Genomic DNA, 27,492 nt, shown 5'->3' with positions numbered 1-27,492 from the left:
CTTTTCGAAAAAATATTTATTCTTTTAAATAACAATTAAATTTTAATCACAGAATAAGAGCATTTAATGTGAGCAGTTTTGATTAACTACTAGCAAAAATTAAAGTAAGTATACTTTGATTTTTCGTTGCTTACATTTTGAGTAAAATATTTTCCAGAAAAGGAAATATTTTTCAATAGAATGAGAAACAAGAAGAAATTGTAATTAAATTAAATTGATTGCCATAATGTTTGTTTAGAGAAAGCAAATGAGAGTAGCAAGAAATATTTTAGGCATAATTACAATTCTTATCCTCGTTTGATTGCCCTAACATTGCATGTTGATAGTATCATAATCATTACATGGAGCTTATTACAACAAAAGAAATAAAATCATAAAAAGAGTTAACAGTTAGCAATAACAATAAAATAATGATCTTTTATAAATTATAACAAGAAAAAAGATAGACAAAATTATATTTAAAATTGTCATTGGTTATTTAGTTTGGTGTTTAAAAGTGTGTTTGATGCGATTATATTTTTGTTTTGATCAGGACAACATTTTGGGTCACAGGGCAACCCACTCGGGCTTCGCCTCATCTTTAACATCAGTTGATTTTTATATTTCAATCAAGTTTTAATCGTTGAAGATGCTGATGTTGATGAAGACATTCTTGCATTGCTATTAGAATTAATACCATAATTTGGTTTAATCATCATTTGACTCTTCCACTTGGTGTTCTCAGTCTTGATAGTTGAGCCGTCGAGGTATCCTGGACCCTTGATCCGTTTTTTTTAAGCTGTTCATTTCTTTTCCATTTAGCTAATCGAGATCGCAGTATGTTGGCTAAATATTGGTTCCAATTATCAGGCAATAAAACAATTACAAATCCAAACATAATCAACAATATTCCACCAAGTTTCATTTCTATGAAGCTAACTTTGTAGATAGTTGCATCGATCACTGAAAATTTGAACAAAAAGATAGAAAAAGGTTAGATTTTAATGAGAATCTGGTATTTAAGCATTTATTTGAGTTTAATAGGATGTGATTGTGGAAGAAAGATAACTTTTGAATAATGAATAATATCGTTAGCAATAAATCATTAGTTTCCTTTAAATTTAACCTAATGGTGATAAACTTTCTAGATATTAGACGTAAGCCTGGGAATTATTGATTGCCCTTGGGTGCTAAAAAAATCAATTTGATCATAAATCAGAAAAAATGTTTACAGTTTGAGCGAGAACTTGCAAATTATCTTTCAGAGTATATACACGGTTAGGTTTTGTTACTTTAAATAATTAAAGCAATATCGGCTAGTCTATTTAATTGATCAGATTTTTGCTTTCTATGAATCAGGATGAGATGAGTTTACTAACTGGAAACAATTAGCTTGATTAGATTTTCGTGAAAAATCAAGCAATTCCCTTCTGATTAGATGAACATTCCAAACAATAGTACTTCGATTAAGTAAATCAAATTCAAGGCAATGGAAGGTACAAAGAGGGAAAAAGGTTTCAATCAAAAAAGTGAGATTGAGATCACTACATGTTAACTACTCACCAGCTGAGAAAGGGATAGCAAATAAAAGTCCAAGGGTTAAAAATATTTCATAAGTCCAACATAAACCGAAGCTTCCTAAAATATTAGCATTTAAACTTAAGGCTGCAGCACCTGAAAGCGGAAGCCAAGGAATATGAGTCCATGAGAGTGTTTCCGCTCCGGTGAAGTAAAGTAACAAAACCATGGGCCAGATGAGAAAGGCATTCATAAAACCAACCAAAGTGAAAAATAATGAGGTTTGAGCGAATGTTGTGTATCCTAAGGTTCGCTTATAAAATACCTGTCAATCGAAAGAGAAAAACGATATTTTTAACCAAACAATTAACAAAAAGGTTGTTCATCAAAGCCTTTGTTTACTAAATTGTAAGACTTCTTTTTTTATAAAAATTTACTCTATAGAGATGGATTGAAAATTAACTCTTTAAAGCCTAAATACCTAAACAATTGATTAATGATGTAGTTTTTTTTGAAAATAGACTCAAGTCTATTAACTTTGTGAAAAATATTAATGATTTTTTTCAAAATCACAATCAAAATAGTATCTTAAAGCTACATTTAAGGTTATTTTGTCGATATTGTTACCTTATAAATAGCTGCAGCACAACAGGCAATCATTGCGATCAAAACATTTGAAAGAGTCGTCCTATTTACACCATCCATGTAGGCCAAAAGCGCAGTTCCTGTATTACAAAGTATCAGTCCAACAATCTAAAAAGGATAATCAAAGGAAATGGGTGTTAATTAGTTAATTGAGAAGGTTATTCTTGATTTGGTATCTTCATGTTTCTTGCATTACATTGAATGGTAACAATTGGCCATAAATACTAAAGTACACTTAAGTTATTTCAATACTGCTCATAATACTAATATGATTATCATAATTCTAATACACAAAATTCCTCATCAGTTATTATTATAGTAACGTCTAGATTGCAGAAAAACAATCTGATTATATTAAGTCTGGTTTCGTTCAATTTAAATAGTTAACATCTTCTGATATTTTTAAGATGAAAGTTTCTCATTTTCCAAATAATTTTTGATATCATTACTAACTTACATTTCAAATACAAAACAGTTTCTTATTAAATAACAAATCTTAACAGAATAATATGTAGACTCGATGATCATAGTTAAACCTACGAAGCATGATATACAAAAAATAACTATTTCACTCCAAATGCTCAGTTTAGGTTAAGATGAATTTGAAATATCAGAGTAATTATAATTTCAAATATTTCATTTCTGAGTCATAAAAAATCAACTCAATTATACAGTAATTTTTTATCCAGCTGAAGCCAATAATTATCAAGAGAGGAAAAACAAAACCCTGAATTATATTTCAAGAGTGATACAATTTTTGGGTAATAACTCACGAGTTGTTAACCAACAGATTAATTTTGAACTTGATATGAAAATTCTTCTTGATTAACTAAATAACCTCAAACACGATACTAGTATAAGTAATCGGGTTCTACTTTTTCCAGTAACCATCAAAATACATGAAGGTAAATTAATTCAACTAGAATCAGATAAACTTCATGTATATCAAAGGAACTGAAAATAACTCGAGTTGAATATAAGTCCAGACTATGAACTTTTGGATTATTGATTTTGGTTGCAAGAAAATGTATGTTGCAATAGTTGCAGAAAGGTAAGACCTGATATTAAGAATATAAAGGATAAAAGCTGATTAAATCCCTAGAACCTGATGATGATGAGGTTTTCATAATAGCCAACCTGTGTCCCAACAGTGAAAATGCAGCCATTAAAAAAATTACTTACTCTGATTCCAACAAATTGCTGGTGTAAAACAACCCAGGAAAGTAAGTATACAAAGGAAACGGAACAAGCAAAAAGAGCTATAACAACCGTAGTATCAAGCTTTCGAATGGTATAGATGAGAAGATAATTGGATAGAATCCATAAAATACAGAATAAGCCACATCGAGTGAAAAATTGTAATAACGAAAAACCTCTTTCCATGAACTGTTGAATGCTTTCACTGATAATGATAACACCAGCCAAAATGACAATGATAATAGGAAAAAATAATAGAGAAAAATAAAGGTTAATCAGCAGGGATTAGAGCATCAAAGTTATAAATGAACAATAAGTATAAAATGTTAAAATACATACACAATCATCTTTTTGGTTGATGTTTTATCCTTATTGAAGCAGCAAACTTTGAATGATGCAAATATTGGCAGGAAAAGGACATTCCATAAGGAAGCATACCAGGCCATGAAGAATGGAGCATCAAATGTAGCATCACCATATTTTGACGATGGTTTTAACTAATAACGAATTTCAATAAACACAAAAATAAATTAGTATATCATTTGAATAATCAGGGAATGAAATGAAAATAAAAAAACCGGTTAATATGGCGTCTTTAAGATACAATTTAAGACGTTAAATCAATGTCATTGATATCTAATATCGGATCCATTGTCTTGACTAAACAATCATTTTAATGCAAAAAGCGGTTTAATTAAAGAGTTGGTCAACTGAATCCACAAGATGGAGCTAAGAACTGTTTTCTTTTTAAGCTTGATTTCTTAAATTTAATCATTCCAAGTCATTTATTGAATATTGAAATGTGTTTCTAAATTTTCGTGAATTCTAAGTTTCGAAATTTAATATCAACCTATTTCTATCATGCTTCAGTGAATAAACTTGTGAGAAAAGGATTGCAAGTTGAACAAACAAATGGTCAATGGAAATAATTGGAATAAATTGGAGAGCAACTCATCTAACAAACTACTTGTTCTCGTGTTAAAACGTTCAATCAATGTTATGCTTCTTATGTTATCCTAAGCACCAAGAATATACTAATAATCCATTCATCATAATCATTGTGAGGTAATGTTAAAAATTATCTTTATGCTGCCCATTATGGTTATTTATAAAAGCATCTCTTTATAAATAACTTTTATTAATACAACTGCTGTCAATAACATTGCTTTTCCCTTTTATCAGAGGCAAGGAGAAAAGTGGTTTTTTTTTCACTGGAAAAGAAGGAAAAAAGATCATCAAAATCTGTAAACCTGAAATATCGATTTTATTCTCTCGTCTGAATTCAGAATCGATGATAAATCAATAGCCAATGATTAAAGGCAGAGTGAGCCTAAAAGCTCAATATTTTGCTTTTAATCATCAACCCTTTTGTCTAACCATTAGTCTCCATTCAATCCTTAGTCTGTTTCACTAGGATTAACACTTAATCCAAACAGAAGTGCTTAAAATCATTTTTTAAACCCTCATATTAATCAAATATAGTTGAAACCAGACGAAATGAGCCTACAACTAAAAACAAAAAACCCAATTCTAATGCATTATCCTTTTTTATTTCAGGTTCATTCTCAATGTAAACACAATTTGGATTGATTCTATCGGGACACAGATTAATTCGTCAATGGATATGGAACAAGTCTACCAATTTCAAGATACAATTGAAAGAAGACACCTAATAATTGGGAAAAATGGATATAATTGGAATGCATATTTACCTCACTTTCATTGGAAGGAATGGTTGTTGCAGTATCATTGAAATGATGATAATAAACAGCGTTATCGTGGTTATTGTTATTTAAATTATTAGTGTTATAATTATGGATTAGGTGGGTGTTAATTTGACCCTTCTCATAGCAAAACCTAAACAGATGGAAGGCTCCAACCCATGAAAATGATATGATTAACGTTAATATTATTCCTCGGCTCCATTTTTGAGCTCGATTTGAGCATTTATTGGGATTGTCTGTTCCTTCATCTTCCGTGGTTGAATTGTGATCACCTAGAAATGAGCAAAGAGAACCAATCAATTCATTGAAATTAATGATAAATCAAGTCCTTGAAGTGATCATCAGATGAAAAACACAAACACAATTACCAATTTTACAATGATTGAGATGAAAGGCAACATTTGAATGGCCTAAGAATCACTCATGATATATTGTACAAATGGAGAGTTGAATAATTAATCAAATTGTCTATTTCATTTATCAATGAAAGGACAATTTGAGAGATTGATTTCAACATTTAAAATAATTTTGTAATACAAATCTGAATGAAACCCTGGAAATGTCAAGTTTACACTTTTTCTGTACCATTTTTATTGATACAATTTCAACTATAATTACGCTTCTCAACAATTTCATATAAATTGATCAAACCCACTGAATCGTTGTAATCTTCATTGAATGGTGAAAATCAATGGTTGCTTTATATTCAATGAAAGTCGAGTCAGGATCAATTTATTAAATAATACATGAAACAGTGATTAATCAAGATGAATGTACAAAATGGTAACAAATTGTTCTCATCCTTGCCTGATTCCAATCACAGTCGAACAATGAAAGGAAAACAAAAATGATACAAAAATATAAAGCAAAAAGATGTCGACAAAATTTGAATATTGTTTGTTTCAACTGAATAATCCGAGATTGGACGATAACGTTGATTGAATAATTAACATTCAATTTGCTTACTTTGACTTTCAACCTGAGCCAATCCATAAGTAAACATGATAAATGTTGCTCTCTATTTCAACTTGCTACTTGATATTGATTATAATTGAATAAAACATGGGAACAACAATAATTTCAAGAATTGATGATTGATGAATGAAAGACGTTTTTATGTTTTGCTTATTGTGTTGATCAGTTCATCGATTGTAATTCATTTATACATTTGTTTCCATTCATTGGACACTTTGATTATAATCATTACTATTATTGATTTCCTCGTATTTTTGCATCGATAAAGGTTGAAGACGCACAAATGAATACAAATAAACTGCTAAAAAAACGAGAGTTAACATGATTCGTTGGTCATCGTTATGAGTTTTGATCAATTCTGGATGAACACATAAAAAACAAATGAAAATACTAATATAACTGATGGCGAAGGTATAAAAAGGATTTGATTGTGCGTTGATTGTGCTTATAAAGAGATTGACTGACTGCAATCAAATGCAACTGAAATGATGAATTTAACAGTTTCAGTTTCATTGTGTGAATCAAAGTAAATCTGTTGAATTTTGTGGCAAATTTAATGGTAAATTTAAGGGTAGATTTAATGATGAACCAGATGAATTGAAGTTTGACCTGAATGTTGATGAAGTGAAAAAGTCTTTACACAGTGAACAAAACAATAACATTTTTACATGAGGATACTTCAGATGAACTCAATTATCATTGTAAACATTAAACTGGCAATTACAGGATGATTATGATTTCATTGTTAATGATACCAACAATTATGGAATGAAATAGAGAGGAAAGATTGTGTTAAAAATGAAGATGAACAGTAAAAACAAATGAGACTTGAAAGTGAAGTGTTTTCGTTGGATGAAAATATCAGTGAATTGGGTTTGTATTTTAACAGGCAAATGATGTTAAAGAAGATGAGAGATTCTTTCAGCTGTGAGGTTGATTGGGAGTCAAAAGAAGGAGTGAGATAGCAAAAAAAAGAGGATGAAAACAGGGAATGATGAGGATGAACAAAGAGGAAAGGGATTTGTTATCCATGCATTAATATCGATCGTTGGTACCAATTTTCAGCGCAAGACTGTAACCAACCTTTTGCCTGGTTAAAAATGGGTAAAGTCACAATTTCATCCTAAAGTTGAAGGGAAAGAGGATGAGATGAAGATGATGAACAAGAGGAAACCTCTTTTTTTAGTGATCGGGCTTCGCAGTTGATTTTTTCACTTTAAACCCAAAATGGGTTTTTTCATATTGAGAGGTAAGATGATGAACAAGGGTGAAGATGGAGTGAAAGTCAAACATCAATGAAGGGAAAACGTTATTTGTGAATTCAATGCTACGAATGTCTTGAAGCACAAGAATCAAATTTCTCAAAATTTCAGGCTTCTTTGTTTGCCATTTGAAAGATTAAAAATATTCAAAATTAGAATTGAAATTGAAATGGGAATTTCATTAGATGGCAAAAAGTGTCTTGAGATTGTCAGTTCTATTCATTTTCTGAAAATGAAACTCAAATGTCTGAATAACCTTGCTTAACCTTAAGATTTTGTCTTTCTTCAGAATCTGAATTTGAGTTTAAAAGGTTGAAATTTGTTGATTTTAATCAAAAAGTATTGTGAGTTTATGAGAGATTTTTTGTCAACCAGTTTTCAATGTTGAAAGGTATACTTTTCATTAGATGATGAACTTGCAAAAATGAAAATGCTTTGTAAGGTGTTTCATGTAATGATTTTGTCTTTCATTTTGTCTTTCATCAATATTCAGTTGGATTTATCATGTTAACTCTGTTCCTCTTTCATCGGAAATCTTTACTTCTTAGGCAAGAAGCTTACTGTTGGAGTTGCATTGAAGTTAAGCTGTTTAATGGGCTTCCTAAGTTGTCTTTATTTCATCTTAAATAACTTATTTATGTGTTTTTAAACAATAACTAAATCATCATAATAACAGCCATCATTTGTTAGATTAACCATTAAATAATAGATGATTACAGTTTCAACGTTGAGTACGTGTTAATGTTTATTGAGACCTTTTTTAATGGCCTTTTAACTAACATGGTTAACATAGGAATTACTATTGGAGTGAACCTTTGAAAAGTATTCATTTCATTATGATGCTTTAATGGTAATTGAGTTGAAATTTATTCATCCTCATGAGAGCAATTATTAACATTAACTGACTGTCAATTGCGGTAAGCATTTTTAATTACGTTTAACTTTCCCATTTTGAGACAATTAATTTTCTAGTCAAATCTTGATGGTCATCTAAAACAATTAGATTGTCTCCATCGTCAGTTTCAATAGGTTGGACAATTTTTCATCAGATTTAGTGTTCAACTAATCCATAATCACATTATAACACTTGCCATAAAGACATTCAAAGTTGATCCTTTTTGCTTCACTTTACAAATTGATTTTAAAAGTTAAAAGCTGATCATTTGGGTGAAAAGACAATTGTAGTCAATTTGAACTTTTAGCACAGTTTAGCTTTACCTAAAGTTCAATATTTTCAGTGAATATCGTTGATGGAAACAGGTGTTTGAAAGATTTTTTCAATCAAGTCGATGTAAAATGTATAAATAATAGAAACTCAAATCTTCAAAGTCTTGTGAAGGTACAACTGTACAGGTTGTGATCCTTTTTGGATGAAGTAAATTGATTCAACTTTCAATTTCCGAGAAATAAATTCATGCCAACTTCAAGTGACATTGGATTTTAAAAAGATGGTTCAGTATCTTCTTTGTCATGATCTTATAATATTAATACACGTCTATGAACACCAAGGTTTAAACAATTAAATTGCACTGAACATTGGCTATGAGTTTTGAGTTTCCAATGAACATGAAAGGCTTAAAAACAATTACAATCAAACATGACCAAACGAATGTCAACAAACGAATGTTGAACAAATCGTAAAATCCAACAGGTCAAGTTGGACACAGAAATAATAATTAAGAAACAAAGTCAATTAAAGCGATTGAAATAAAAGTAAATATTGCTTTAAAAACTGCAAACTTGATCAAAATGAAATAAAAAACGGTTTTATGTTTAGATGTTTGCAGTGCCATCTGTTATCAATCAATGTCACCATCTGATTGAATTATGAAAGTGTTTAAGCAAATCTAATTTAACTTGTACACATAACAAGTAAACACATAAAGTCAATTCAATAATAATCAAATTAAGGAAGCAAAGAAATCACTTCAACTCAATTCTGGTTCAATGTGAAGCCAATTGTTAAGCCTTAATGTTTGAATTCAATTATTGGACAGCCTAAAAGATGTATTTATCCGGGCAAAGAAAGCAAAAAAGAAGATAAAAAACTCATTTTCTCCTCATCATTTACCTTTAACATTAAGTTAAAATGTTACAAGCACAATGATACCAATGATGATCCCCAAAAAATAATGATTTCATGGTGAAAATACAAGCAACAATATAAGGCTGAGCAAAAAAGCAGTTCAAATGAATGAATAAACCACAATAAATAAAAAGATGGCAACATTTGATGGTCAGTAATTTCACCAAATTTATCGATTGGAAACCCGCAGTAACCCAAAGTTGACCGAAGTCAAAACATGAGCTAGAAGTGCCCTGAGTTGAAGATTCACAAAATTTCGATATGAATTTGAACCCATTCATTAAATCAACCTTCCAATGATGTCAAGTTGTTGAATAAAAACGACCAAACGTTGATATAAAATGTATTTCAAATCTTTCTTCAGCTGAATTTAACATTAAACTAAACATTTCCAATGAAAGATTTTCTCATCAGTTGATCAAAACCGTTTAGCAAATTTTAATTTTTAGTATTTCTTGAATTTGCTCAAAGTTTCCAGCAAAATCTTTGGATTTCAATTGTATTTTGATTTTCAAAGATCGATATTTTTTTTAAATAAAATAGAGCATTTAGTCAATCTGCTAATTGAATTGAAACATTTAGCTGAACAAGTATTTCTGTCTAAATTGAACAAATTGGATCTACACAGAGGTTTTCACTGTGCCAATCTAAGAGTTAAATAATGTTACAAGACTTAAGGACCAAGTTTGGTTATATTTTTGGTTTGTTTTGTTTTGTTTAATGTTGTTATAACAATTTAATGTTTCCAATGGTTAATATATCGATCAACAGTGTTTAGAGTGAAATAAAGATGGATTGATTGTAATGACTGAAGTTAAAGTGCAAGTAAAATGCATTATAAAGTCTCACAAGAATTGAAAATCTTTGTATTTTCCAGTGCATTTAATATCATGAGGTTTTCATTAAACCCAAATCTTATTTGATCAAAGTTTAACCTTTAAATGTTTACATTTTACATGTAACCATATCTGGTGACCTTTCATTGTTTACCTTTTTTGATATTGTTTTAGAATCAATTTTTAATGGAAACAAAATTTTGACTCAATAAACAACTATTGAATTACAGTTGAACACATCTTGATGTTGCTATCAAGTTGATAAGTTGACTGGAAAATGTATCTTCATCATTTCAGTTGAGCTGTTCATTGAAAGGTTGACATGAAAGGTGTCACTTTGTTAAGGTCAATTGAATGTTGACATCATTGATCAATTGAATCAACAAATGGCTTTTCAATTAAACTTAATCTTTAATTGAATCGATTCCTCTTCCTCGAGTCTCGATGCCAAGACCTAAAGTCTCGAGAAGTTCAAAAAATGAACAAAATATCAAAAAGTCGTTCTGGACTTAGAGATTGAAAATAATATCTATCGGCTGAGCATTCAATATTTCTGAAAAGATTCATTTTATGTTCATTTCCACTATTGGACCTTTCATTTTGTCAAAACTGTATGAACTGCATTTTAAATGAAAATTTTATAAATTATTCTTTCCACCTCATTTGCACATCATTAATCATTAGGCAAGCAATTTGGTTGATCACTTTTTTTAGTTAATTAATTAACTCAACTTTATCCTCCTCTTTTCAACGATCAATATGTAGATTAACCTTGCTGGCTCATCATTTCGTTCACTGTTTCAATTTAACCTTTTCAGGTTTGTTTTGCTTTATCTTTCATATTTTGCTCTTGAAAATGTTGAGTTTAAATATTACCTTGAATTTAATAATAATGGAAACCAAATTGATTCAACTGTTTTACTTGGAAATGTTGGTTGACATGACAATATGATTGAAAGTTAATTATTATTGATTTAATGTGACCATCATTGGGTAAAGTAAAACATTACCAAATCATTGAGTTTTCTGGTCAACCAATCAATCCAATCAGTTCAACTGTCAACTCTAAAAATGTAAATCAATACATAATAAAGCTAATCATAAATGAAAATGTCAGAAGTAGATGGAGAGAGTAAGTAGCCTAAAAATTAGCCCAAAAATAACCCAAAAAAAGCATTAAAAGAAACCCAAAAGTAACAGTGAAAGTGGATAAAATGTATAAATAATAAATGTAAAGCAACCAGTTTTGAGGATGAAAATGATTGCAGTTACATTTGCCTGGTTAACAATTGATTGATCTGTCTGTTTGGAAGCAAACAAAACAGACTTGGCCATTAACACATAATGAATTTTAGGTTCAAATGAAACTAATCAGGAACCAAATAAATCAGTGAAAACAAAAGCAAAACATGAAAAGGCAAAACTAATGACAGTAACAGTTGCAGGCAAGGCAAGAGATGAATTTAGTGCAACAAGGTGAACCCTTCCAAGACTAACTTTAAAGGACAAGAAGGGTCTTGAGCTTGGAGTCAAGAGATTGGAAGGAAAAGTTTGATTGTTTCTTTGAATGGAAAATGTTTACATTATTTTGTTTCGACTTTAATTTTTACCTGATAACGAAGTATCGCATTGGTTAGCTTCGTCAACGAGCACATAACGAAGCTCCTGGGATGGCATCCGTTTGAGTCGTGAACTGTTGGAAGTGTTAACATTAAGTTCAAGTATAACTGTCTTTGGTGATTCCATAAATGAACCAATAACAGATAACTGTTCAACATATCATCGGTCGTCTATGGTTACTTTACACGCAATCAAAATAGATGGCAACTGGGATTCGTGAAAAAACTGATAAACTAGCAACAATAATAAACGATCATTATCAATAAAGGATGACAATGATGATGGTAAAAATGATAATTATGGCAACAATGGTAATGATGTTAATATCGATAATGATGAGGTTAATGTGATGAAGAACAAATTTAAGTTTTTCGTTTCAATTCAACTGTTTCCATTCCACTGAGAATGATGAGGAAACTTTGAAATTCATGGTGAAACAAAAGGAATACTGATTGTTATCATGGATCGATGTAAGCTTGTTGTAACTTTCGGGCGAAAAAATATTTAAAAGTAAAAGGATAAAAAACGAAATTCATTGAGTAACTTTTATCATCAAATGTAAAACCACATCGACTTTTCATGTAAAAAAAGCTTTTCTCATCTTCCTCTCTTACTCCTCCTTTTCCTCCTCCTTTTTGTTTCCCTTCCCAGTCAACCTTCCCTGGCTGATAAACAGACACACAAAAAAAAGTTGACTCCAAGTTCAACACTGTAACCAAGACGATATCAATGAGATAAACACCAAAAAAATGAACTTTTCATGTTGAATATTTGCACAGTTGAGGGTCACTAGTTGATAAACTATTGTGTTACTATGAACTTCATTTCACTGACAGGGAAAACTTTTCAAATGAACTGGAAAAGACTAAGAATCTGGTTGAATCTGAAAAGTTGGGAAACTGAGCAAATCCCAAATTCAGTGAGAGTCAAACTGTAACAATAAAAGATAACAGAATCTCATGATAATGAAGCTCAAGTGATTAGTTTAATGAATAGTTAATATCAACGCCTTTTTCATTCAATTTTCACCATTCTTTACTTTAATAAACTTGATTTCGCTTTTTAATTTGCTTCCATCATTTCCTTTTCGGGTTCATTTTTTATTTTCTTACTCATTGTCTATTCAACCTGTCAGCATTGATTATCAACCAAATTGTTCACTTGATTCTGGAACAAGAAAATCAGCTTTTATGCTAATTTACTTCTATTAATTTTAATATGTTAGTCTTTTTATTTTTGATAGAATTTTTCTTCCATTAAAGTTCAATCTGAATAGTTTGATTAATTATTGATTAAAAGTGTAAAGAAAAAGAAAGATGCCGAATTCTGGGAAAAATTGAAGAATGAAGAATTTTAAATTACTTTTTTTCTCTTTCAAACTTTATTAAAGTTTAATTATTTTTGTAAATTGGAATGTTGCAGGTTAAATTGAATTTTTACTCCTTTAATTAATTTCTCATGAAAGTGAATGGATTGAAGGATGAAAAAATGATAAAATTGCAGTTTCGTGCAGAAATGACAAAATTATATCGATCAAAAGCAATTTAAACTCCCAGGCAGCTAGTGTCATCTACCAGTCAATTTTTGCACTAAACGTTTTCTTTCGTCAAAAGTCTGATAATAACTCAACAAATGATTTTTTAATCTTATTTCTTCATTTTAACAGACATTTTCCTTCTAAATTTGCACAATGTACATGGACTTGAATGTCCAGACGCTTTTTTATCAGTATGTGATATTAGTTGAACGATATTCAGATAAAATCACAAGTTTCTGCCTCATTTATTTCGATTGATTGCAGGTCAATGTGAGTTTTTATTAGCTTTTTGTATATAAATGGCACAAACCGTACGTCACAATTCCAATTGCGCTAAAATTAAAAATGCCAATCAGATGAAATTCATATAGATGATTATTGAGAGTTAAGGCTGCACAATGCTGGTTTTGATTTAATCATGAGTTTAATAATGATATTAATTGGTGCAAACATGGGACATTGTCATATTCGAGTGATTTTTCTTTGCTTTAAATTAGGCCATCGAGAGAGCGAAACCTAAGCAAACATTAAGCGTGGGTTTGTTGATGAATTATCCTCTAGTGATTAGATGGCTCAGAAAATTTCGATCTGGTAACTTTGACCTTTGCAATGTAAAAGTGCAAAGCGGTGATAACAATCTGATTAAATATTAAACTTTATCATCGTGTAGCGACTAATGAATTAGCAGAAAGGATTAATGTTTAATATCAATTACATCGACTATTTACTGCCATGAACTCGAGAAAATGAGCATTCAGCATTCGTTTTCACTTGTAAATTGACACAGAGCAATACTCCTTTATGATAATGCTAGACAGCATAATGCAGAATTGAATTTTTTGACCAAAAAAAGCGTTATTCTCACTAAAAGAAGTGACCTGGTGATAGGAAATTTTGCTTCTTATCGTTCTCTTTTTAGACTCTCGAAGATTTATCTGTGAAACTCTAAATCCATCTGAAACTGGAGCAACACTGAACAGTTTGCCTTCTATCCAACACATTAGATGGAGACTCTTGATTCGATTGTTTTATTGAGTAACATTTTCATGATCAGTTTCAGCTGCACTGAATCCTTGGATAATAGGGAATGAGAAATGGCAATCAATTAATTAAGGGAACACACAGAGTTCAGCAATGCGCAATTAAAGCAAACCAATTAGCGTAGCATCAAAATACAAAGTTACAGCATGCAAGTTCAATTAATCAATTAAACCAATTTCCAATACATAAATAATCAATAACAATCAATAATAATTAATAATCAATAAAATGGAAGATTTGGTGGAAAAAAATGTAAGCAGAAACGACAAAGGCAACATGATTTAATCAATGTTCACCGAGATTCATGATGATGATGAGCAGGATAAGACGAAAGCAAATAACCTTAATAAAAACGGTAAACAATTCATCTATTATTGACTGGCATAAGAGTCCAAATAAAGTAAAAAAGCAACAAAATTCCTTTGGGTTAATAAAAAAAAGAGAAACCACTTTTAGCTCATAAATCAGTGTACAAATAGTATAACTTATTGATTCCTTGAGAGACATTTGACAAGACTAAAGTAACCAAATTGTATTTAATGCTTATTAATATTGCATTCTCGATTCTCTGTTCAACAATAATTATTATCACAAAAAATTTGCTCAATCCTTCAACCTAAAAGTCTTGGTTAAACCAGAAACCCAAAACTTGAAAACCCAAAAGTTGAACTTTCAAATGAAAGCAAATCTCAATTTTAGCTTTTCAGACAGATGACAATCTTGCACAAAAAGTGTAGGAAACCTAAAAGGTTGAAGAAACTTGTTAATATTCAATGAAAATTTTGATATAAATTAGAAGTTCAAGTTGATTAAATATTTAAATAGCTTCATTCGTTATTCGCAACAAATTGAGAAAATTAAACCTCAATCCTTTGAGTCTAGACTTGTTTATCAAAATTTAAAAAGCATTACAATATTTAGAGATTTTGCTGTTTCATTTTGGTGAACATTGTAGCTGAATATTGGGTTTTTGCATGAATTTTGTCGATAACTTTCAACTGAAGTTACTAACTAACATCAGAGATTTGTTAATATTGACCAGTTTTGGCAAATTGATGGACAAATGAAACAAATGAAACTAAAGAGAAAAGTTCATTCATCCAGATAAATTGCGCCCATTACCATCACTTGGATATTGGGTTACACCAACAATACAAAACAATGTTTGACTAACCCAAGATTTATTTTCACTTTTCTTCCTCCAACTTTACATCCGAACCATTTATGTAATCATCTTTACGACCACCATAAATTTAGTGATCAGAAAATCTCAAAATCATTCAGCCTCTTTCACTGAACAATAAATTTTACGAAACTTATTCAACTTAGATAAATGTCACGATTCAGGTGCATCTTGTCCTGAAAGGGAATCTTTAAGATCAACTGTTGAGAAGATGTTGAGCTTAAACAACGACTTCAGCTGGAAGCAAAATTGCTGCAAGATTTAGAGTTGAACCATTTTCTATCATTTCAAAGTGTTCCAAGCAAATTAGAAATGCTTTTTTAGCTGTTCAAAAGTGATGAGTTTACCTGAAATGCAAATTTCCAGTCTATTGATATGAAAAGCATTTGAAAAGTGAAAATTGCATGAGAATTCGAAACTTATTTTACTTTCATTTTTGCATATTTAGCTTACAATAAGCTTCGAAAGTTGATTTTTGACCAACAAAGGTTATTCCAATGTTGTTGCTCAACCATGAAACTTGATGAGCTTTGAAATTTTCCTAAATTCGATTGATTGATGCTCCAACTGTTAAGATGATAATAATGCAATCAAGTTTATGTCAGTTTCAAGACTCGAATAATCAAATAACGGGAAACAGTACAACTCTGCCTTTGGTGAAAAGGAATGGATGAAAAGCTTATGAATAATAATTTTCAATATAAAAATATTTACTGATCAATAGTAATATCATGTTTGGGTATATTTTTATTGGATTGACAGCCTTTTCCAAATGTACCTGAATGCTGAGTCAATTTAAGACGAAGTCATAGATGACAAGTCAACTCTTTTACTGTTCAATTGTAAATTAGATTTGATGCCAATTCGTTTATTATAATAATAAAAGTATAATATGAAAATCAGTTTGCCTCTCAACATATTTGTCACTATTCATTGAGTTTATTCATTCAACATGAAAGATGAATGAAAAGGATCGTTTTGTATTGGCGATTGTCATGATAAGAGCAATAAATATTCTGTTGGTCAAAAATAACAATTTTGTATTATTTGATTGGTGAGCAATGAAAAGGTGAATAAAGTAATTGTTGAATCAATAGATTTTCATGTTGATGTTCAAACATTTCAATGATAATGCTGATGCACTTGAATCCAGTTGAATGGTGTTAGTGAAGCTTTTATTCATATTCTGAAAATCTTTTCACCTGGTAATTGAAATAGATTATCAAATTGAAAGGTTGCCATTTCGCTGTTGATTCAATCAAATAATAAAGGAAAGAAAAGATTGATTGCATTTTTCAAGATTCAATTTTCGTTTTGGATTGATTTAAAGTAAAACCTGGAAAATAATCAAAACCAGACAACAGTAGAAGACAGTTAAAGGTCAAGTTCTGGTCTGATCTCAAGTTTAAAATCAAAATTCGCTTGTATTTTTGTCTTCGACTTTTCTCTTTTCTATTCATCCGTAAATCCCTTAAACCTTTCCAATGATATATTGAAATTAAGACTAAAAAACAGTCCTTAACTCGACTTAGCTTGACTCTTATTTCATTATTTGACATAAACACTGAGAAACATATTTGCTTTTGTGAAAACCTTTCAGTGATTAAATAAAAGGTAAATGACTTGGAGTGAAACTTGACGACTGTACGAGTCTACATCAGCTTACTGTGAAAGGATGAACATTGAACTCAATTTAATATCATGTAATAAGAGGAACCAAATAGTTTTAGACTAAGAAATTTTGAAATAATTAATTCAATTTAAGGTGATATGAGAACCCATTTGGATAAATTTTAATAACAATGTTCAAACCTACACGCTTAACCTTTTTATGATATTCATAATTAAAAACTATATTTAGAGGTTGTCTTCACACTTGAATCAGTTTCGTCTCATACTATCAAATAAAGATTGATGTCAATCTATTTCACGAACTTTTCTTTGCTGAATTTTCAACGATTTAAGAAATTGAAGAGAACCAAAGTCACATTTCTGTTAGTCAATAAATACTTAATTTTCCCTGGAAAATCAGTTTTTGCGTGTTTTCCTCTTAACTCCTTGAAGCCAACTTGACATTGCATTTCAAACTCAATAAATTATTGATATTTACGCTGTCAGAACTGACCGTGAAAGTTTGCTGAAAATTCGTAAACTCATGGAACTATTTCATTGAACAAGACACTTTACGAGAAGAAATTTGAAGATTTACATCTTTTTCAACTGCCATCAAATGCATAATTAATCAATCATCCGTTTGACCAAACATGCTAAAAAACTGTTTTTTTCATCAAAATTAAATATTAAATGTTCAAAGGTAAAATTACATTTGATTGTTGATGAAAAATGATTAACTTTGCTGGGTGAAAATTGAACATCACGTAATCACGATCACTTTTATCATCGAACTTCTTTTGTTGAAACTTTCTATTAATGAACTCTTGTTCTTATCATTGTTGCCATTATTGTATGATGAATGAAAGAAAAGAAGGAAAAAAGTAGGAAAATGTTGTTAAACGCAAGAAGAAAAAAGGAAAATAAAAGAAGAATCGTTGCAACGAAACAGGGAGTGAAGGAATGCTGTACTTAAAATAATAATGTTTCTTTCTGTAAATGATAATATTTCAACTAAATGTGATAATCAGTAAACATTTTTCTGTTTGTTTCCAGGTAAATAATTCATCAACAGAGTTGGCTTACTGTGTAAAGATGGTAATGAATAATGAATATTATCTGGTAATGAAAATAAAGATGAATGATTCAATAATCAGGGAGACATTAAGGTTGATAATAGCAAATTGCAACAATGAAACAAGGCAAGCAAATTTTATCTTCGCAAACGATTCGATATCCATAACATTTAGCACTTAAATGTTAGTCAATTTGAGTTTTTCCATGTTGATCATGTTCTTCAAGTTTAACTGAAAGACATTTGACTTTGAAGACTTTACAGTTTCTAAGGTTGATAGAAATGCTTTCATGCAAATGTATAAGAGTTGAAGTTCAAGTTAATTGGACAAAAATTAGATTGTCTGTCAAAGAATACAAAAATGTCTCTTTTTTGGGTGAATTTTTGACCCACTTTTCATTTGAAAATTTTTCCAATTCGAGGTCAGCTTTTTTCTGATGGGCAATCATTTTGACAATCAGAATGGACAATACAGATTGTAAAGGGTTTAGTAAAGTTGACTAATTACATCCCAATTTGTGTTCACTGATTGACCTAATTGGTTAACATTTAATGATCTAATTATATTTTAAGCCAATTTCAACATTTACTTTCATTTTGTGAATTCAATTACAAAAGGAAAGTTCAGCGAAAATGGTGATTAAATTTTACTTTTCCACTTAATCATCATTAGTGATTCTTTTAGCTTTTGTTGACTTTTTCATGATTAATAGCAATCAATTAATTGAATTTCATTACTTAATTAGACAAATGACGATTGAAACAATCAGAAAGCAAATTGAATAAAATGATAAATTCAAATGCAACTGAAGATCATTTTTGATTTACAAAGATTCGAACTCAAAAGTAAATTTGAAAATAAACTTAGAATCGAATGATCTAAAATTTCGATTTAATGTCGAAGATTGCTTGAAATCTGACCTTTCTATCATAATAAAGGACTTTTCGTTTGAGATTTCATTTTCATTGCAAGAGGTGAACTCAAATCAAGAGTAAATTGGAAAAGCAATTCATCATATTTCACCTTTTCCTTTGTTCCTATCATTACAATGCTCATCGATTTGATCATTATCTTGATATTTTTTTAACTCCCAGTTCAACTGATTGACCATTCCAAGCTATATGAGTGTAAGAAGGTTAAAGAAGCTAAAGAATATCCAGTTTTGTCTGATCTTTTGTGCAAATTGAACAAACGCAAATTGATTCGAAGGTAAACTCAATTATTACAAGCAAATAATCCTTTCTGACTTTTCCTCATTTCTTTTATCGCATCATTAAGGTGTTTAGCCTTTGCAACTTTGCGTTTCTTTTTTTTGCCCAACATTCTGTTTAGACCAATGATATTAACTTTTTTTGGATAATTTTACCACTTTTTTTTCTTCCTCCCAACTCAGCATTCTCAGTTGTCTTTGCCTTTTGTGGTTATTAACCTGTGGTGAAAAATTATGTTACAAATATTTTGATTGGAATTTCTATTAAGTTTTTTAGCTATAAACCTGAAATTTTCAGGAAATAGGGATCATATTTGCGTCAATACTGGATTTAAATCTGAGATCGATCCGTATTATGGTTCAAAAGTTATCCAACATTTACGATTTTTTGAAATGATCGAAAATGCTCGTAAAATTCAACAAAAATTTCCAATAATTTTTCAAACTTACACTGCGGGGCGTTTTAAAAGCATGAAGTTCTAAAATTAACACAAATTTAAACTTCAAGGGTCAATTAAATAATTGTGTTAATTCAGGTCGATTTGTCACTCAGAATTCCGAGCAATTAACAAAAGAATGAAAAATAATCTCAAAAAATTCAATGCTAGCTATTTTGAAAGCCTCGTGGCTAATCTAAAATTTAAAATGAACGAGGCGGATTAGAAAGGATTATCTTACATACGAAAGAGCCTCTGATCCCTGGCTATCAATAGAGACCAACTTTGAAAATATTGATCAATTATTAATTAAATAAACAAAGAATGAACAATTTGTAACATAATTTTTAACCACAGGTTATCATGTTTAGTTTGTTTATTCAGGTCTTTTTGCTCAGTCTATTATTTAGAGGTTTAGTTTTACCTTCAACTATGCTTGATAATGATAATAAGTTGATTCATTATTGCTTACCTTTACCACATAAACATCCTACTCTATTAATATGCATATCATTATATTCACATCATCATCATATTTGTTCATTTAACTCACAATTTTATCTCATTTTTATATTTCAACTTGTAATTTAAGCACACATTATGTTGCACTTTGAATACATTTGGTTGGCTTTTAGAAGCGAGAACAAAATTGATTCAAAAACGTGTTTACTTAATAATTTAATTGAATAACATCTTTTGCCTTGTTATTTGTTTATTACCTGTACAATGTTCAACATGTTTCCTTGACTCCAAGTGACTCTTGACTTGAAGTTAATTCACATTTTTAATGAAACGTTGACATCGATCCAATTGAGTTTACGAAGTTGATAAATCTTTCGTTTAAAATCAACTTCCATTTCACTGAATGTCAATTTATGTAAAAGGTCTCAACAGATGAAATGGCTAATGTTTACCAGATTGCTTCTGAAACTAAATTATCTAGATACTGTTTTAAGGTGATAATTAGCTGCCAATTAAGCTTTCAAAAGTCGAGGTTAAAGATGCGTTTAAGATGTTAATACGGTTCAAGTGTAGCTGGTTAATGTACCGTAATAACATAAAAATAAGTGTGAGTTGAAGCAACATCGAGATGTTAAACATCAAAAGCTGTTAAATTTGGATGTTTGATGACCAGTTTAAGGTCAGAAAATTTGAAGCAAAGAGAACCATAAAAAAGAAATTTTTCAAAAGTTGCAATATCGAATGACTTATTTGAATACCTTTTGAAGTCTAACATTCATTTGAAGCTTTGAACGGCAAATCAGCATTAAAAGTGTTGCTATTCTTGAGAATTGAGAATTGCTCAAACGAAAACTTTGTTCATCTAAATCTGTTGCTTGATCGATGAGCATTTATTGATGCTAATGATTTTCATTTTGCTCCAATGAATTCAATTTTCTGTCAACTTTCTCATTAACAGTGGCAAATGAGATGGACTTTTGTTTTGCAAGCTTCATTGTTGGATTTAACTTTCAGTTTTCATGAAGTTGTAAACCATAAATCAACTATTCATCACTAATTGTTGCACTGATTTGAAGACAAAAGTTGCCAAGATTTTCATGATTGTTGTTGATTCGATTGAAATTTGACTTTAAACTGCCTTTTTGCAAATCTTTTTACCATTGGGTTCGCTTCAAAAGTGCTTTTCTTAACAATATAATCAAATTTACTGGAAATTCATTCTAATGATATTCACAAATGTTCAAATAGCGTAAACTGAACCTCATACAAAAATGAACTCAACAAATGTTTAATGTAATTAATCATTCGTGCATAATTGTAAGCCTTTGAATGCTTATTTATGCATAAAAATAAAATAAGCGTCTTACAAATCAGTATAAATTGTGATTTCGTCTTGCATTATTAATAGCCAAGCAAACTTAACAGCTAAATCCATTTCTTTCCAACAGATTTGCTGTTTTGGTTTCAACTCCAATCTTTCCTTGACACAGGCTGACCAGTTTGATAATGACTCTTGACCAAAATCGGGTTGAATCTAACGAAGTCTACAAACCATTGAAAGATGAACAAAAGATGAACCTTGAAACTAAATTGACAGTTTAATCTTGAGGCTTCATGAAGAAACTCTGGCTAAAAAAGGAAATCCATGATATAATCTTGTACTAAAATGTATCATTTGCAGCATTTTTGACCATAAATGAAGAGATTAGTCAGATTGGTTACAACGAACATAAAATTTGGTACAAAATTTCATTCCCAGATTTAGTCGAGATAAAGTTCACTTTCAATCCTTTCCATTGTCTTTTTAACTACAACAAGGTTTCATGAACAAATAATGTAAATGATGTAAATTAGGAAATCATTTGGCAAGGCACTAAGCTAAAGGTACAAAAGTTGAACAGACAATTTATGATGACCATTTCATGCATATGCATAGACATTGCAAGCTATTAATAGTCAACCTTGATCTAGAATTAATGGTTGGCTGATTATGATTATTCGTGATTAACCTTGATTTTGTAGAGGATTAATTGACATTAAAGTTGGTTGAAAGAAGAGAAAATTTGACATTTAGCTATAATTATTGTTGTTACAATATATTCTGGTTAATAAATAATCATTTGAGCAACTTGAGCATTTAGCACTTCGAGAAGCAAATGTTTCTCTGATCACTGTTAATCTTTCCTTATTGATTAATCACAGTTAGAATCAAAAGAATCTCAATAGAAGTGAAAATAATGACAATTATTCTGGATTACTTTAAGCATCAGAAGCATCAGCATTTGGATGATGCTCTCCAAGTGATTAGTAAATCTTTTCACTCAAAAATTTGATGTTTCTGGTGTTAGACTAAAGCCGAGTCAATAGCAACAATAAAATTTGTTTGCAATCTAATTTGTCGCAATAATAATGCAATAACTCGATAAGTTATGTTGAGCTAAACGAAGCAGCAAGCTCAACCCTTTTGCCTGGGAAACTGGGAATGCAAGTGGAGTTCAATTGAAGAGACAATTTGTTCAGAGTTTACACTTGAATTCGCTGGCACAATAATAATGCAAAAATAATGTGATCGCTTCTTTTGTAAATCAATGTCTAAGGTTAGGTCAAGTTTACTCAATTACAATCAGAAAGGTTAATGTCAACAGTTGAAATGAAAGTGAAACCTTTATTTCTATTCGCATGTTTGCTTGTTCGAAGACATTATTATGAACATTTGACAATGCAAACAAAGAACCTGAAAGAGTCAGTTACAAACCAAGTTAACTCGAAGCACAAAGAGAAATCAAAAATGTTCAATTCAATTGTCGACTCAACTAATGGTGAAATGTTGAAAAACGAAGTTGAAAAAATGGAATAAAAATGGAGACTAAAAAAAGTGCTCTCAATGATAATGATGTTCAATCAAAATCAATCAATTTTATTATTAAACAGTGAAAAGAGCCTTTTCAAGTTACATTAAGTGTTCATCTTGTATAACTTTATTTATCCAACAATATCATTAATAAACTGACCAACAGACATGATAATGATGGTGAAAGCCTGAACATTGATCTGTCTCTTCACAAAACCTTTGAATATTGAATAAAGAATGATCTGTAAATTGAAATGAAAATTTGCATTCTTTCATCGGTTTAGCCATTTTTAAAGGCATTTTGATACAATTTTGTTTTTTGTTTTTCATCTTCAATTGTTGAGTGATGATGAAGAGTGAAATGATTGACTTGACTTGTTTCAGTTGAGCTTTTTTTATTCATTTTTCATGTTCAACTTTAACTGTAAATATATCTTAGTCTCTCTTGGAGTGAAAGTGAATGATATTGATATGGTTGACCAAGATCCTTGAACTTTATTCACAGTTTTTTGTGGACTCCATTATAAAGGCAACCGTGCGAAACACTTGGATACAGTCTGTTGAAAGGGGTAAAACTGTTACTCAGAACCTGAATCATTCTGAAGGATAACCTTCTAATAATGTATACTAACTGTGTGTGTTCACCATCACTTTCAACTGATAAATGGATATCTGGATTTCTTATATCAAATTTCAGGTTCACCAAGAAGACAACAATGGTCAACACATAAATAAATTATCATATCCTTCTCAATGACATTTTCATTGGGTAACCTTTACAGTTTACCATTGATTTGTCTTCATTTACTCTTCAATCTACATTTGGTCAACTTTCAGCTTTTTATTCAAACTTCAACTTTACTCTGGTTACAATTGATCACTTGACAATTATAATGCAAAATAGCCAGACAATCGATCAGTTAACATCTTAACCTTAAGAATCCAATTCTTCCTTTATTCTATTTCCATTCACCAGGAATTAAATCAAATTTAAACAACTCTAGAAATGAAAAGATTGTCATTTATTTCAAACCTTTCCGAGGATCTTAATTTCATATTTTACCTTTTTCATGAGCCATTCATAACTCAACTCTTAAACTTTATTTATGATTCTACTTTTGAATGGTTCAAACATGATCAACTGTTCAACGAATTCATCTTAATTTATAAATATTAAAGGAATTTTAACGATAATTTAGTCAACATTGAGTTGAGACATTCACTTTGAAGAACGACCAGAATGCTTGAGATGTGAATATTGGTTAACATGCGATTTGGTCTTTCATTGAACATTTTAAAGGATTCTTAAGTAAACTGAAATTTGCTCAGAAATGTTTATCAATGTGTTCAATTTAGTTGCAAGTGTGATGCGAAATGGAACCAATGATGTAAACCAAGTTGGTTGAGTTTGGAGTCAAACATTTGATCAACGATGAATAGCATTCAACTGATTGAATATTTTCATGTTCACTTTCCACATTTTTGGTTTATTGATGGAAAGGAAAAAATGATTCTTTCATGAAAACGGGGTTACTCTCAATTAAGGTTTTACCTGGAAGCCTTTCTTTTATATTTGTGCATAAAGTTTGTGATCATGTAGATGGATAATGGTCAAGTTAAAAGCTGATGGTCAATGTATGGCCTTAGGATGTGAATGGTTGATCAAAATTGTACATCTCGTTTGTTTCATCTGTAAGTTCAATTGAGAACTCCAGTTGTCCAAATACTTTTTCAATATTAAACTATTATTAGAGCATCGAGTGGGATGCCATCATATTAATCAGAGTAAATGTACAAACCAACGCAAGTTAACTTTGCAAATGTAAATTGTGATCATTAAATTTAAACAGAACAAGAATGTTTCTTTCAAAATCCAATCTGTTTCCACTGTCAACCGACTTGAACTTTAACCTCTTTAGAAACCAAATTAAAGTGAAAAAATATAAGAATTCACAGATTCTTTTAAACTCTAATCTAAGTAATTATAAAACAAGAAAAAGAAAGTTCAGCCAATTAAGGAAACCAGAGATTTGTTGATTAACTGACTGACAATTCAAGAAACAGTTTTCTTCAAAATTGAACTTCAGTTTATTCAATAATCTTGTATCTTTTCAAGCATTCAAAGTGTTTGAAAACTTGTCAATTGGTATTCATTTCAAATGAATGGAAAATTGATTTTAAAGCTTAATGTTTAAGCATTTGTGATGTTCATCCATTGAGATAACTTGATGTTACTTACCTTCCAAGTCAATATCATAGACTGCATGGGCTGCTGTTGAGTCGATTGATGCTCGAGCTGAAGGTGACCGTGAATAGGCAAGAAGCTCACCGTATGAGGATCGAGTTGGTGAAGGGGCAACAGTCCCAGTCAGACAAGCGCCATTGATACGAGAAGCATCGAATGAGTAGACATCGAATGAGGACGGGTTGATGCCACCGAATGGATGACCGCCCACAAGGCCACCAATAACTCCACTTGTAGACAAGGGTAGGCCTCCACTGACTGGGCCCAGGTTACGAGTCGAGTCTTCATCTTTTACGGCGGTTGTCGGTGGAGTCAGGAAACGTTGTTTGGTTAAACTATGTAAAGCACCGGAAATTGAAGATATTCTTGGTCGGAAGTAACCAATGTGAGGTCGATTATCATTATTATCTGTATCCGTTCCAAAGGCTTTCCACATGATAATCAGGAGAAGGCGGAAGAGAGCAAATTGATGACTTTAAAAAGAAGCAAAAACAAATTGTTTTTTGTTTCGTTCCGTTTGATAAAAAATAAAATTATCCACAAAATTATTTTTCACTGTAAATGAATTTCTCATTGATCATGATTGATATGATTCAGATGATAATGTTAACAAAAAGTAAACACAGAAAATCATTTCGAGAAAATGTAATGAGAAAAAAAGACAATTTTCTTATTCCTTGATTAACCTTGTTCTTTGAGCCATTTCTTTGTATCAACTGAACAACTGATGAAGAATCGTTGAAATGCTGGGAAAAACAAAGTTGTACAATTAACGAGTTTAAACTGTTTTCATTGTTGTTCCAATGTTTGCCGGTAAATGTTGCTGCTGGTGATAATATTTTATCAATGAGCTTTCATGAAACTGAGGCTTTTTACGCCTTAAAGATTGAACAGCTTTATTTACTTTGTAAAACCATTTCAATAGTAAAATCATTTTTGATCTGAAAAGATGCGATGAAAATACACACACAAAACGTTATTCAATATAAATATGTTTATCGATATTGTTGTTATCTTTACCGATGATGTTCACTTGGAACGGATGTTCAATATTGTTGTTCCCATTTCAGAATACATGCTTGCAACACACAGAGGAGAAAATAGAGAAACAAGAATCAGGATGATGATGATGAGAAAAATGTGAGTTACAAGATGAATTGGGAGGAAAGAATATGCTCCAAGAATATTGTTGTTGCCTGGGAGTGTGAGATTCATTCAAGTTTAACTCGGGATTGAGCATGATAGTGAGATTGGAAAATGTTTATCATCAAGAGAAGAGGAAAGGCTGATGTTGGATGATAGGGAAAGTGCAAGATAATATTGAGTAAAATTAAATTCTGGGAGTGAAATTGGCAGTTAAAGAGTCTTTTGATTGTTTAATGGTTGAGTAAAGGATGCGTAGTGAAGAGGAGCAAGAAATGATATTCAAGGGGAAATACATGGCTGATGATGGTAGAACAAGATTTATATGGATTCACGATTCATGAGAAATTCAGAAAGAAAAGTCTCTTCAAATAAACTTATCTTTTCCTCTCTTTTTTTGTCAAATTTTCAATCAACAAGAAAAAGAACAAAATTTTACGCCAACTTACACTTGTTCTTGTTCTTGTTCCATTTTCCTCTTCATGTACATTTTTCATGGTAAATCTTCTTATATCTTTCGTTCCCATTCATTAGTGGTTACAATCAAGTACAATTAGCTCAACACAATTCCATCTTTAACATTAGAAAATCCAATTTTTCAGAATTACTACATTTCGTCTAAAAGCATTCAAAATATGTTTGAACACAAAATTTTATAAAAAATGAAATGAACTTTCAAAGTGACCGAAGAAAGAAATGAAACTGAAATCGATTTATTAAACAGTTGATTTTGGTGAAATTATCATTCATCAGCATTGGTAAAGATTTAAGTTCAGGAAAATTTTGACTTGACCTTTTAGGCCTGAATGATTGAAATCATTTTTAGATCATTTTGTATCAACTTTCAATGATAT

At 30.6% G+C, this 27,492-nt stretch overlaps 1 protein-coding gene and 1 long non-coding RNA gene across 3 annotated transcripts; one reads left to right on the top strand and one right to left on the bottom strand.

Annotated features, from left to right (window-relative positions):
- Nucleotides 1-15: 15 nt before the first annotated feature.
- Nucleotides 16-26,658, bottom strand: LOC107361961 (solute carrier family 35 member F3). 2 transcript variants are annotated; one of them, XM_015928923.3, is made up of 7 exons: nt 25,490-26,658; nt 5,052-5,335; nt 3,679-3,836; nt 3,325-3,544; nt 2,125-2,250; nt 1,543-1,822; nt 16-942 (listed from the first exon to the last, which is right to left on the bottom strand). In XM_015928923.3, exons 1-7 carry the CDS (start codon nt 25,929-25,931, stop codon nt 695-697), a joined length of 1,758 nt encoding a protein of 585 aa, XP_015784409.2. In that variant the 5' UTR covers nt 25,932-26,658; the 3' UTR covers nt 16-694. The 2 variants fall into 2 exon arrangements, with proteins under 2 accessions (XP_015784409.2, XP_015784410.2); XM_015928924.3 differs by lacking the exon at nt 25,490-26,658 and adding an exon at nt 11,833-12,704.
- Nucleotides 4,098-5,722, top strand: LOC112538781 (uncharacterized). The gene is made up of 2 exons (XR_016198044.1): nt 4,098-4,404; nt 4,897-5,722. It is a non-coding gene; the product is annotated as an uncharacterized LOC112538781 (long non-coding RNA).
- Nucleotides 26,659-27,492: the final 834 nt, after the last annotated feature.

Source organism: Tetranychus urticae, chromosome 1 (genome assembly GCF_039701765.1).
Source record: "Tetranychus urticae isolate SD_2017Ah chromosome 1, NJAU_TeUrti_SD_1.0, whole genome shotgun sequence".
NCBI classification, from domain to species: Eukaryota; Metazoa; Arthropoda; class Arachnida; order Trombidiformes; family Tetranychidae; genus Tetranychus; species Tetranychus urticae.
This window is presented reverse-complemented; position numbering and strand designations above follow the sequence as displayed.

Coding starts and splice junctions, on each gene's coding strand:
- LOC107361961 (XM_015928923.3), bottom strand. CDS start 25,931: ATGTGGAAAGCCTTTGGAACGGATACAGATAATAATGATAATCGACCT. Junction 3,545..3,678: donor TCAACCAAAAAGATGATTGT/GTATGTATTTTA, acceptor TATCATTATCAG/TGAAAGCATTCAACAGTTCA. Junction 1,823..2,124: donor GTGCTGCAGCTATTTATAAG/GTAACAATATCG, acceptor TTCGATTGACAG/GTATTTTATAAGCGAACCTT.